Below are 13,349 nucleotides of genomic sequence, written 5' to 3' on the forward strand. Positions count from 1 at the left end.
ACCCTGCCCGGCCAGTATATGTAAATTCTTAAGTAAAATACAGGCAAAAAAGATTTGTCCTTAAAAATGGTCACCTACACTCAAAATGTACTGAGCATCTATAATGGTTCAAGTGCTGGGGACACTAGTGAATAAAGCTCTTGCAGTCTCTGCTGCCATGGAATCTACACATTTATGTAGTGACTGTTTCAAACACTTTTCGTCAGTTCTTTGGAGATATCGGCCCCTAACTGAGTTAAGCACCACTTCTACAACCCCTACATCCTCTTAAAACAAAAAACAGCTTGACCCCACCTGCCCAGATGACTTGGCTCCAAATTACTTCTAGTTATCCACCTAAAAGGAATCTGTTCTTAGCGTCTTTTTGCAAATATGCAAAATTGTTAGGCCAATTGTAATTGTGCGGAAAAGGTAAGAACTCTGCAGGAGGGCTTGGGCACAAATTCAGAAGATGAATTTTTATTACTGTGCAGAACCAGACGCTAATGATTCAGAATCAACTTGAATCCAACTACATGTTTTACATGTTTTACAAACAAAATCCTGTTTAACCATCATTCACTCCACGAAGGTGAACGTCTGTCTGGTCCTACCTGACTCCTCGCATCAGTGCCTGGCACAGAGCAAGAGGCACAGTAACTAGTTCCTACATGAAACAATTTTCCCAACACCTCTGCTCTCCTCTGCCTGTCAGAATCTGATTCTTAAAGGCACTCATATGGCTGCACTTTTGGTTGTATCTTTGCAGGTCTGTCTAGGAAAGAGACAATATAGACGAGCTCTGGCCGGTATGGGAATATGTTGGTTGAGAGAAAGGCAAGGAATTAGGGGAAGGGAACGGGAAAAGACGCTCACACCTGGTATTGTGAGAACTCTGGGCCCAGGAGGCTTCTCCCTTTTGGGGTATTTTTTTCCTGGATTTCTTGGAAATGAAAATGTGATTTTGAAAACTTGATTTTCCTCATAGGTTGCATTAAACTTAATTTTAAAATTAAATGTTAATTAAACAAATAATACAAGAAAATATTCTCCTTGTAAAAAAAACCAAAAAATCCCAAAATAAGGCCAAATATTCTCCTTATAATTAAAAATATTCTAAATAAGGCCAAATCACCTTTAACTATTAGTCTTGCTTTTCCACACTTACCCAAAGGTAATAATCATTGATATCAAAAATGGTAAGATCCTATCTTTTTACTTACAAATATATATATATATATATGTATGTGCCTACACATACACCTGCATGTATTTGTATATATACACATACACATGTACTTTTTTCTATAAATGTACTATACCGTATTATTCCACAATTGGCTTTTTAAAGCTCTACGCCTTGGACATCTTTCCATTTGAGGACTTGAAGGTCTAGTATATTCTATTTAACTGCTATGGTCAGTTTAATAGTATGGGTATACTGTACCATAGTGTATTTAGCTATATTCTCTTGCTAGAGCTAAATTTGTGTTGTTTTATTTAGCACTATTATAAATAATGCTGCCATGAACATCCTAGCACATGCCCCATCCTTATCTGCAGATACAAGCATTTTTATGGAGTAGATACCAAGAAATGGAACTGATATGCCACAGAATGTGCATCTTTTTAATTTACACTTGGAACTGATGAGAACTGCAGCTGTCCCCAAGCGGCTGTATCAATTTATACACTCCACCAGAAAATACGCAAATGCCTATTTCCTTACATAGACACTTGAATAGCATCACTTTTTCTAACACAATGGGTAAAAAATGTAACTGGTGTAGTTTTCATTTGCATTTCCTTTATTTCTGGTGAGGCTGAACACCTCTCCATGTGTTTTTAAATAGTTATTTGCATTTTTCCTAAAATTTACTAAATTACCCTTTGTCCATTTCTATTAGGTCCTTTTATCCTCCCCTTATTCATTTGTAGGAGTTTCCCATGTATTCTGGATAATTATTTTCTGTTATTTACATCATACATATTTTCTCCAAGTCTGTTGCTTGTCTTTTAACTTTATGATACACAGAAGTTTTAAATTATGAGGTGGTTAAATTTATCCAATTGTTCCTCATGTCTTTTCTTTGGTTCCATGTAAGAAGTCCTTCCCCACTCTGTGAACATAATATTCTCCATATTTCATTCAAATACTTTTACGGTTTTGTACAGATTTCTTTTAAGTACCTAAAGCTTTAGGAGTTTTCATCATAAAGAATTTCCACATTTCTTCCTAGGGCATATTCCTAGGTTATTTATGTTTTGTTTCTTTTATAAATGGAATCTTATTCCCAGTTACATTTTCTTACTGGTTCGTGATAGTGCAGGAAAATCCGGAAACCTACTCATTTTTCTTGATTTTGTATCCCACCATCTTGTTGAACTGTTTATTAGCTAAACACTAATACTTTGTTAATTGATTCCGTTGGGTTATAGTTTATTCTACAGGAGTTATTTTGCAGATACAAGCCAATTTTAGCTTTAAGATGATCAAAGAAAAACAATTTCTAACCACATTCAAGATGTAGTTTTAAGGGAAAAACAGAGAAAATCCAAGTGGAGTACCTCAGGGGGGATCTGGATCCTAGACAGATCCTCTCCTCAGCCAGAGATTCCTCTTCTAGTCCTTTTCTCAGCTAACATTTTAGAGGATTTTCATGACATAAACTGTTCCTATATGGTTTTGACTGCTGCTGTTCTATCTAGAGCTAAGATGCTATTTGGCCAATTATAAAATAAATGAAAAAATAGGCAGTATATTAACTTACCTCTACACAAAACTTAAAATGAATGCCTTGGGAATCATAAAATGAAATAATTCGATTAGAGAGTGTCACAGTAATGAGAGACCAGTGGACTTCCAGGTGAATAGGAATCAACAGAAGGCTCTTTTTAAACAAATCCACCTGATCAAGAAAAGAGAAAGAAATGCAGCCATCACCACAGGCTATCCAAACCACCAAAAAACAGCAGCTTCCATTTGCTGACCTGTGACCTACACAAGGGCAAAAAAGTAGTAAGCAATGAACCAGAATTTGAACCCAGGTCTTACTCTAAGCCCATGCTTGTAACTATTAAGCTGTAACACACAACAATAATACAAAAATAAAGCTATACAAAGTACAGTTTTCCAGTTCATCTACTAAACCTGTGTGTCAACTGCCTGATATGACTTGGCTCCTTGTTTTTATGCTTACCTCATTTTCTCATGTACATATTTAACCTGGATTCAACTCTTGTTTAGAAAGGAATCATAGTATTAGAAAACAGTATAAGGGGCCAGGCACGGTGGCTCACACCTGTAATCCCAGTACATTGGGAGGCTGAGGCGAAGGACTGCTTGAGCCCAGGAGTTTGAGACCAGCCTGGGCAACATAATGAGACTCTGTCTCTACAAAAAATAAAAAATCAGGCCGGGCTCAGTGGCTCACGCCTGTAAGCCCAGCACTTTGAGAGGCCAACGCGGGCAGATCGTTTGAGCTTAAGAATTTGAGACCAGCCTGGGTGACACGGCGAAACCCTGTATCTACAAAAAATACAAAAACTAGCTGGGTGTGGTGGTGTGCACCAGCAGTCGCAGCTACTTGGTAGGCTATGGTTGAAAGGATGGCTTGAGCCTGGGAGGCAGAGGTTGCATTGAGCAGAGATTGCGCCACTGCACTCCAGCCTAGGTGACAGAGCCAGACCTTGTCTCAAGAAAAATAAATAAATAAAAATAAAAAATCAGCCAGGTGTGGTGGTACATGCCTGCAGTCCCAGCTACTGTGGGAGGCTGAAGCAGCAGGATCACTTGAGCCCAGGAGGTGGAGGCTGTAGTGAGCCATGATCACACCTCTGCATTCCAGCCTGGGCGACACACAGTGACACCCTGAAACTGCATCTACAGACTCTTTCTACAGATATGGTGTAAGCAGCAGTTAAGATCATGGGCTCTGAAGCAAGTCTGCTCAAGTTCAAATTGTGGCTCTTCCACTTATTGGTCAGATGACTCTGGCAATTTCCTTAGCTTCTTTGCACCTTAATTTCCTCAACTAATAAAATGCATAGAAAATAGTACCTACCTTATGAAGTTTTTAAAAGTAATAAAAGAATATGTGTAAGATGCATAAAACTCTGTTTAGCCCATTATAAGTAACCAAATATCTTAGTTATTATGATTACTTGCTTGGGTCTCTCAAATGTCAAAATTGAGAAAAACATCCTTGATAATACTTTATGCATCCTTTACAATCATAACACACCTTTATATCGTAATAGATATCCCTTTACAGTCTAGAAATGCTTGCTATTCCACTCGAAATTCCAGTGTAGAGTGGGTGATAAAGTAGTAGGTGCTCCACACACATTTGTAAAAGGGTGAATCAATTTGCCTTCTCAGGTTAGAGTAATTTGGTGATTACTTGGGTTAAAACATTTTAAACTACCTCAAATTCTCTGAAACTAATTTCCCAAGATTTCCTTCTCGCTTTCTGATATTCAAATCGTGTCCTGCTCTAAATGAATCTTCTGTAAGTCTTCATGACCCTGGAGAAAAATCACTTTAGCTTTTCAGTTTCTGCATCAACCTAGGGGAGTGAGGTGGGCAGAAGGAAATAGTGAAAATAATAAACAATGGTCCTCTCCAGATTATAAATTCGGAGTATTTTTTTTTTAATTCCGAGTATCTAAAACAAGGAATCATATTTAGAATACAGCAATAAATAAAACCAGATTTATATTCTTCTCAAAAAGTAATGTTTCCTACATTGTAAAATAGATTTTTGTATAAAAATTACAAAATACAGAAAAAGATACACTTCACCTATCTTTCCAAATCATTTTTCTTCTTCTAACACATTAACACAGACATACATAGAGCTTTATACAGGCTGAATATCCCTAACCCGAAAACCTGAAATCCTCCAAAATCTGAACTTTCTGAGAGCTGACATGATGCCACAGATTGTCCACAGGGGTGGTTGAGATAGTGACACGTTTGCTTTCTGATGGGTCAATGTACATAAACTGTTGCATATACAAAATTACTAAGAATATTGTAAATTACCTTTGGGCCATGCATCTAAGGTGTATATGAAACATAAGTGAATTTTGTGTTTAGACTTTGGTTCTACCCCCCAAATACCTCATTATATATATACAAATATTATAAAATCTGAAAGAGTCCAAAATCCAAAACACTTCTAGTCCCAAGCATTTTGGATAAGGGATATTTAACCTGTACACATAATTAAGAACAATGTGCATGACAGATTGTATCACTGACCCCAATTATTTGTTGCCCTCCCTGTAAGAAGATTACACAGGCCTGCCCATGCCATGTGACTTCTCTGCCCTCCCAAAGAGAGAAGTGTAGTCCTGTCATGTGATTTGCTTTAATCAAAAGGATGTAATAACCAGAAGTGAAATTATGTCATGATCAAATTGAAACTTTAAGAGCTACCATGTGAGACTGCCATGTCTCAAGAAAGGTGTTGCTCCTTCAGTTTGGGTCCCATTCGCAGAATAAAGAAGAAAAACCATAGGTTCATCTGCTTAGATGCAGGAAAAGCGTTTGATGAAATTCAGTATTTACTTATAATTAAAAACTCTCAGGAAAATAGGAATAATAGGAAAGCCTACAGCTGACATCATACACAATAGTGAAAAACTGAACGTTTTCCAAGATTGAGAACTAGGGAAAGACGTCTATCTCATTACTTATATTCAACATTGTACCAAGTCTTAGCCAGTGCAGTAAGGCAAGGAAAAAAATGGCATACAGATTGCAAAGAATGAAATAAAACTGTCACTACCTACAGATGTTACGTGTCTATGAAAACTTCACAGAATATCCAAAAAAGCTCCTAGAAGCAGTAAATGACTTTGGTAAGGTCAGAAGATACAAAGTCAAAATACAGAAATCAACTGTATTTTTATATATAAACAACTAGAAGATAATATTTTTAAAACTCTGTTCATAGCCATTTCAGCAACATGAATACTTAAGGATACATTTAACAAGAATGTATATATAAGATGTATACACTAAAAATTACAAATAATGCTGAGAAAAATTAAAGACCTAAATAAATGCAAAGATATACCATGTTCATAGACTGAAAGGCTTAATATTATTAGATGTCCATTCTCCCCAAACTAATGTATAAACACGATCCCAATCAATCCAGCATGCTTACTAAACAGAGTTTGATAAACTAATTTTAAAGTTTATATGAAAATGCAAAGGACTCAGAATTGCCAAAACAATCTGGAAAAAGGATAAAGCTGGCAGACTCACAGTGCTTTTCAGACACACTATGAAGATACAGTAATATCGTGTAGTGTTAACATAAAAAATAGGCATCAGTGTAAGAGAACAGAAAATCCAGAAGTAGACCTACACATATATGATCAGTTGACTTTCTATAATGGTGTCAAAGCAATTAAATTGGAAAAGAAAAGTACACTAAGGAAAAAAAAAAATCTTGATCCTCCCTACTTTTTTTTTTTTTTTTTTTTTGAGACAAAGTTTTGCTTCTGTTGCCCAGGCTGGAATGGAATGGCACTGTCTCGGCTCACTGCAACCTCCGTCTCCTGGGTTCAAGTGATTCTCCTGCCTCATCCTCCCAAGCAGCTGGTATTACAGGCATGCTCCACACACCTGGCTAATTTTATATTTTTAGTAGACACAGGGTTTCTCCATGTTGGTCAAGTTGGTCTCAAACTCCCGACCTCAGGTGATCCGCCTGCCTCGGCCTCCCAAAGTGCTGGGATTACAGGTGTGAACCACCGTGCCCGACCTACCTCACTTCTCACATACAAAATTCATTGAGATGCATTGGAGATGTAAATGTAAAACTGGAAACTACAACGCTATTGTAAGAAAACACAGGAGGCAAATATATTTTAGACTGGACATAGAAAGCAGCAACTATAATAGAAAAGTATAGTAAATTAGATTTCATCAAAAGAGTTAAGAAAACAAACAGAGAAGCTGCAGGAGGAGAGAAAACAATAACAAAGCATAGACCTGACAAATAACTTGTATCCAGAACATAAAAACATCTCCTACAACTCAGTAATAAAAAGATAATCCAATAAAGGGCAAACAGTATTAACAGAGACTTCACAAAATATGATATACAAGTTTCAGTTTTGCAAGATGAAAAAGTTTTGCAGACTGGTTGCCTAATATTGTGAATATACTTAATACTACTGAACTGTACACTTAAAAATGAGTAAGATACTAAATTTTATGTGTATTTTACATAATTTTAAAAGTACTCAACTGGGTGCAGTGGCTCATGCCTGTAATCCTAGCACTTCAGGAGGCCAAGGTGGGTGGATCACTTGAGGTCAGGAGTTTGAGACCAGCCTGGACAACATGGTGAAACCTCGTCTCTACTAAAAATACAAAAATGAGCCAGGCATGGTGGCGGGCACCTGTAGTCCCAGCTACTTAGGATGCTGAGGCAGGAGAATTGCTTGAACCCAGGAGGCAGAGGTTGCAGTGAGCCGAGATCGCGCCAGTGCATGCCAGCCTGAGCGACAGAGACTCCGTCTCAAAAAAAAAAAAAAAAAAAGTACTCAGTACAGTCTTTTGTAGGAAGCACTTACAATAATATACGTAACAATATAATTTTTTAAAAGATACAAAAAGGCCAAAGATATAAAAAGCACATGAAAAGGTGCTCAATGTCATTAGTCACCAAGGAAATAAAAACTAAAACCACAATGAGACAATATTACACATAACCATTAAAATGGTAAAATTAAGAAGAGGCTAGCCATGGTAGCTCACATCTGTAATCCCAACACTTTGGGAGGCTGAGGTGGGAGGATACAGTGTTAGCATAAGAACACAGACAAACTGAAAGTTATATATCATCTTTTGTGAGGTCTCGTTGAGGCCAAGAATTTGAGACCAGCCTAGTCAACAAAGCAAGACTCTGACTCAATTAAAAAATAACAACAGGGCCGGGCGCAGTGGCTCACGCCTATAATCCCAGCACTTTGGGAGGCCGAGGCAGGCGGATCACAAGGTCAGGAGATCGAGACTTTCCTGGCGAACATGGTAAAACCCCGTCTCTACTAAAACTACAAAAAAAAGTAGCTGGGCGTGATGGCGGGTGCCTGTAGTCCCAACTTCTAGGGAGGCTGAGACAGGAGAATGGCGCGAACCCCAGAGGCGGCGGAGGTTGCAGTGAATGGAGATCGCGCCACTGCACTGCCGCCTGGGCGACAGAGCAAGACTCCGTCTCAAAAAAAAAAAAAAAAAAAAAAATTAACAAGAATGATAACACCAAATCTGAGGATATAGAACAAAGGAACTCTCATATGTAAAATGCTGTATGGATTATAAAACAGATTATCACTGTGGAAAATGGTTTAAGTTTCTTGAAAAGTTAAATGTGCACTCACCATATGATCTAGCAATTCCACTTCTAAGTATTTAACCAGGAAATTGATAATGTGTATCTACGCACAGACTTATACACAAATGTTATATAGCAGTTTTATTCGTAAGAGCGAAAAATGGGACACAATGCAAATATCCATCAGCCAGCGGATGGATGACAAATGTGATCTATCTATACAATAGACTACTACTCAGCAACTAAAAGAAACACACTATTGACACACACGGTCACATGGATGAATCTCAAAACCTTTATGCTGAATAAAAGAAACCAAACAAATTTGTATGGGGTATGATTCTACTTATATACTTCTAGAAAATGCAAAGTTGTCTAGAGTGACAAAAAGCAGATTAGTGGTTGCTGGGTTGGGGGCTGGGCAAAGAAAGGCTGTACAAAGGATTATAAGAACTCTTTTGGAGATGACAAAATTGTCCTGTATCTTGATTGTGGCGACAGTTTCACAAGCGTGTGCAATTGTTAAAACTCATCAACTTATACTTTGAATGGATGCAGTTTATTGCACATACATTATACCTCAAAAAAGTTCACCAAAAATAATCACAGAGTGGAGAGGGGAGTGGGTAGAGATAAACATAAAACTAGAATGGCAAAATGTTAATTTTTGAGGTTGGATGACAGATTCATGGGGATTCATGATGCTATTCTAATTATTATTATGTCTAAAATTATCCATAATAAAATTAATGGTATCATTGGGTAGAAGTTTAAAATGCTGGTAGAATTTCTTCTTTTTCATTATGAAAAAACTTAAACCTTTAAAAAATACTTGACAATGTCATTAATACCCATCTATCATGTACTTGGATTAATCAATTCCTTTTTTCTATTTTTATGGGTACTAACAGGTGTTTTATTTATAGGTACATGTGATGATTTGACACAGGCATACAATGTGTAATAATCACATCAGAGGACGCAGGGTCTCTATCACCTCAAGTATTTATCATTGATTTCTACTGGAAACATTCCAATTCTACTCTTTTAATTTTAAATACACAATAAATTATTGTTGATTATAGTCATCGTATTTGCTATCAAACACTAGATCTTATTCATTCTGACTATATTTTTGTACCCACTAACCATCCCCAAATTTTCCCCTGCTCCCCATTACCCTCCCAGACTCTGCTAACCATCATTCTACTAGCTCCGTGACTTCAATTGTTTTGTTAGCTCCCACACGAATGAGAACATGTGACATCTTTCTGTGCCTGACTTATTTCACTTAACATAATCTCTTCCAGTTCCATCTATGCCGTAGTAAATGACAGGATTTCATTGTTTTTTAATGGCTGAGTAATATTCTATTACGTATATGGCCCACATTCTCTTCATCCATTGATCTGTTCATGGACAGGTTGATACAGAATCTTGGCTATTGTGAATATTGGCTATTGTGAATAGTGCTACAATAAACACGGGAGTGCAGGTATCTCTTCGACATACTGACTTCCTTTCTTTTGGATCTATACCTAGCAGTGGGATTGCTAGATCATATGGTAGTAGTTCTGTTTTTAGCTTTTTGTGGAACCTCTGTACTGTTCTCCATAGTGGCTGCACTAGTTTACATTCCCACCAACAGGGTACAAGGGTTCCCCTTTCTCTACATCCTCACCAGCATTCGTTTATTGCCTGTCTTCTGATAAAAGCTTTTTTTTTTTTTTTTTTTTTAAGATGAAGTCTCACTCTGTCATCCAGGCTGCAGTGCAATGGTGTGATCTTGGCTCACTGCAACCTCTGCCTCCTGGGTTCAAGAGATTCTCCAGTCTCAGCCTCCAGAGTAGCTGGGATAACAGGCACACGCCACCACACCCAGCTAATTTTTGTATTTTTAGTAGAAATGGGGTTTCACCACGTTGGCCAGGATGCTCTCAATCTCTTGACCTCGTGATCTGCCTGCTTTGGCCTCCCAGAGTGCTGGGATTGCAGGCGTGAGCCATCGCACCCAGCCAGTTTTAATAGTTTTCCAGTAGAGTTTAGGTTATTTTCTTCTTTTTTTTTTGAGACAGAGTCTCGCTCTGTCACCAGGGTGGAGTGCAGTGGCGCAATCTCAGCTCACTGCAACCTCTGCCTCCCAGGTTCAAGCGATTCTTCTGCCTCAGCCCTGCAAGTAGCTGGGACTACCAGTGCGCGCCACCATGCCCAGCTAATTTTTGTATTTTTAGTAGAGACGGGGTTTCCCCATGTTGACCAGGATAGTCTCGATCTCCTGACCTTGCAATCCGCCCACCTTGGCCTCCCAAAGTGCTGGCATTACAAGAGTAAGCCACCATGCCTGGCATCTTTTTTTTTTTTTTTAGAGACAAGGTCTCACTCTGTCAGCCAACCTGGAGTAGAATGGTGCAATCACAGCTCACTGCACCCTCAACCTCACAAGTGAACCTCCTGCCTCAGTCTCTTAGTGGTTGGCACTACAGGCACATGGTACCATGTTCAGCTAATTTTTTCATTTTTTGTGTGTGTACAGAAAGGCTCTCACTATGCTGCTCAGGCTGGCCTCAAACAATCCTCCTGCCTTGGCTTCCCAAATCACTAGGATTATGGGCGTGAGTTATAATTATGGGTATAAACTAATCCAAGTGCTTTGCGTCTAGGTTTTTCTAAGTGTAAGATTATAATGTCTGCAAACAAGGATAATTTGAGTTCTTCCATTCCAGTTTAGATGCCCTTTCTCTTGTCTAATTGCCCTAGCTAGGACTTCCAGTATTGAATAACAGTGGTGAAAGTGGGCATCCTTGTCTTGTTCCAGATGTTTGAGGTAAGGCTATCAGGTTTTCCCCGTTCACTATGTATGATATTACCTGTGGGTTTGTCAGACATGCTTTTATTGTGTTGAAATATGTTCCTTCTCTACAGTTTTTTTGTTGTTGAGGTTTTTACCATGTGTTAAATTGTGAATGTTTTTTCAGCATCAATGGAAATGATCATATGATTTCATCTTTCATTCTGCTAATATGAGCATCACGCTGATTTATGTATGTTGAACCATCCTTGCATCTCTGGGATGGATCCCACTTGATCATGATGATCTTTTTAATATGTTGTTGAATTTGATTTGCCAGTATTTGGTTGAGAATGTTTACATCTATGTTCATCAAAGATACTGGCCTGTAGTTTTCCTTTTTCAATGTGTACTTGTCTGGTTTTGGTATCAGGGTAATACTGGTCTCACAGAATGAGTCTGAATGTATTCCCTCCTCCTTGATTTTCTGGAATAGTTTGAGCAGGATTGGTATAAGTTCTTTTTTAACATTAAAAATATTATTATTATTTAGAGAGTTACAGACAGGGTCTCACTATCTTGCCCAGGCTGTTCTCAAACTGTCTTCTCACCTTGGCCTCCCAAAGTGCTGGGATTAAAGGTGTGAGCCACCATGCAAAGCCTATGAGTTCCTTCAATGTTTGGAAGAATTCAGAAGTAAAGCCACTGGGTCCTGGGCTTGCTTTGAAGGGAAACTTTTTATTATGGCTTTGATCTTATAACTTTTTATTGGTCTATTCAGGATTTGGATTTCTTCATGATTCAATCTTGGTAAGTTGTATGTGTCTACGAATTTACCCATTTCTTTTCTTGTAGGTTTTCCAATATATTGATATATCATTGTTTATAGTAGTCTCTAATGGTGCTTTGAATTTCTGTGACATCAGCTGTAATATCTCCTTTTTCTCTCTGATTTTCAGTCTCTTTTTTTCTTAGTCTGGCTAAAGGTTTGTCAATTTTACCATTTCAAAAAACCAACTGTTGTTTAATTTATCTTTTGTATTGGTTTATTTTAATTTCAATTATTTCTAGGCCTATCTTTATTATTCCTTTTCTTCTAATTTTGGGTTTGGTTTGCTCTTGCTTTTCTAGTTAAGATGCATCATTAGGTTGTTTATTGAAGTTTTTCTACTTTTTTGAATGTAGGCACTTATTGCTATAAACTTTTCTCTTAGTAGTGCTTTTGCTGTATCCCATAGGCTTTCATATGTTATATCTCCATTTTCATTTGTTTGAATAAAGTTTTCAATTTTCTTCTTTTTTTGAGGAGTTTCCTTTTGTTGCCCAGGCTGGAGTGCAATGGCGATCTTGCCTCACTGCAACCTCCGCCTCCCAGGTTCAAGCGATTCTCCTGCCTCAGCCTCCCAAGTAGCTGGGATTACAGGCATGTGCCACTACGCCTGGCTAATTCTGTATTTTTACTAGAGATGGGGTTTCACCATGTTGGCCAGGCTGGGTCTTGAACTCCTGCCCTCAGGTGATCTGCCCACCTTGGTCTCCCAAAGTGCTGGGATTACAGGCATGAGCCACCGCCCCTGGCTAGTCCAGTGTTTCTTTGTTGATTTTTTTTGTTTTGAGATGGAGTCTCACTCTGTTGCCCAGGCTGGAGTGCAGTGGCGCAATCTTGGCTCACCGAAACCTCCACTGCTAGGGTTAAGCGATTCTTCTGCCCCAGCCTCCCAAATAGCTAGGACTACAGGTGCCTGCCACCACACCTGGCTAATTTTTGTATTTTTAGTGGAGACAGCGCTTCACCAAGTTGGCCAGGCCAGTCTTGAACTCCTGACCTCAAGTAATCCACCCACCTCAGTCTCCCAGACTGGTAGGATTACAGGCATAAGCCACTGCACCTGGTCCTTTGTTGATTTTGAGTCCAGTGTTGAAAGTTGGGTATTGAGGTCTCTAGCTCTTATTGCATTGGAGTCTGTCTCTCTTTGGCTCTTTTCTTGTTTTTTTTTTTTTTTTTTTCTTTGTTGTTGTTGTTTGTTTGTTTTCTTGCCTTCTTTGTGATGGTATCTCTCTTTAGCTTGGATAATATTTGCTTTATATATCTGGGTGCCCCAGTGTAAGGTATGTGTGGAGATACACATACACAATTTTTATATTGTCTTACTGACCTTTTTATCATTATATAATGACCTTATCTCTTTTTAATAATTTTTATCTTAATACCTATTTTACCTGAC

At 38.3% G+C, this 13,349-nt stretch overlaps 1 protein-coding gene across 2 annotated transcripts in view; it reads right to left on the bottom strand.

Annotated features, from left to right (window-relative positions):
• The window catches only part of SENP5 (SUMO specific peptidase 5), a 70,133-nt gene that overhangs the window by 7,209 nt on the left and 49,575 nt on the right, over window positions 1–13,349 (bottom strand). Inside the window, exon 7 of one of the 2 annotated variants that reach the window (XM_025376887.1) lies at window positions 2,751–2,888. The exons of the other annotated variant lie outside the window; for it this stretch is intronic. Within the exon in view, the coding sequence (XP_025232672.1) occupies window positions 2,751–2,888 (138 nt within the window). The remainder of the gene's footprint in view (window positions 1–2,750; window positions 2,889–13,349) is intronic. 2 annotated transcript variants of the gene reach the window in all.

Source organism: Theropithecus gelada, chromosome 2 (genome assembly GCF_003255815.1).
Source record: "Theropithecus gelada isolate Dixy chromosome 2, Tgel_1.0, whole genome shotgun sequence".
Lineage (NCBI taxonomy): Eukaryota > Metazoa > Chordata > Mammalia > Primates > Cercopithecidae > Theropithecus > Theropithecus gelada.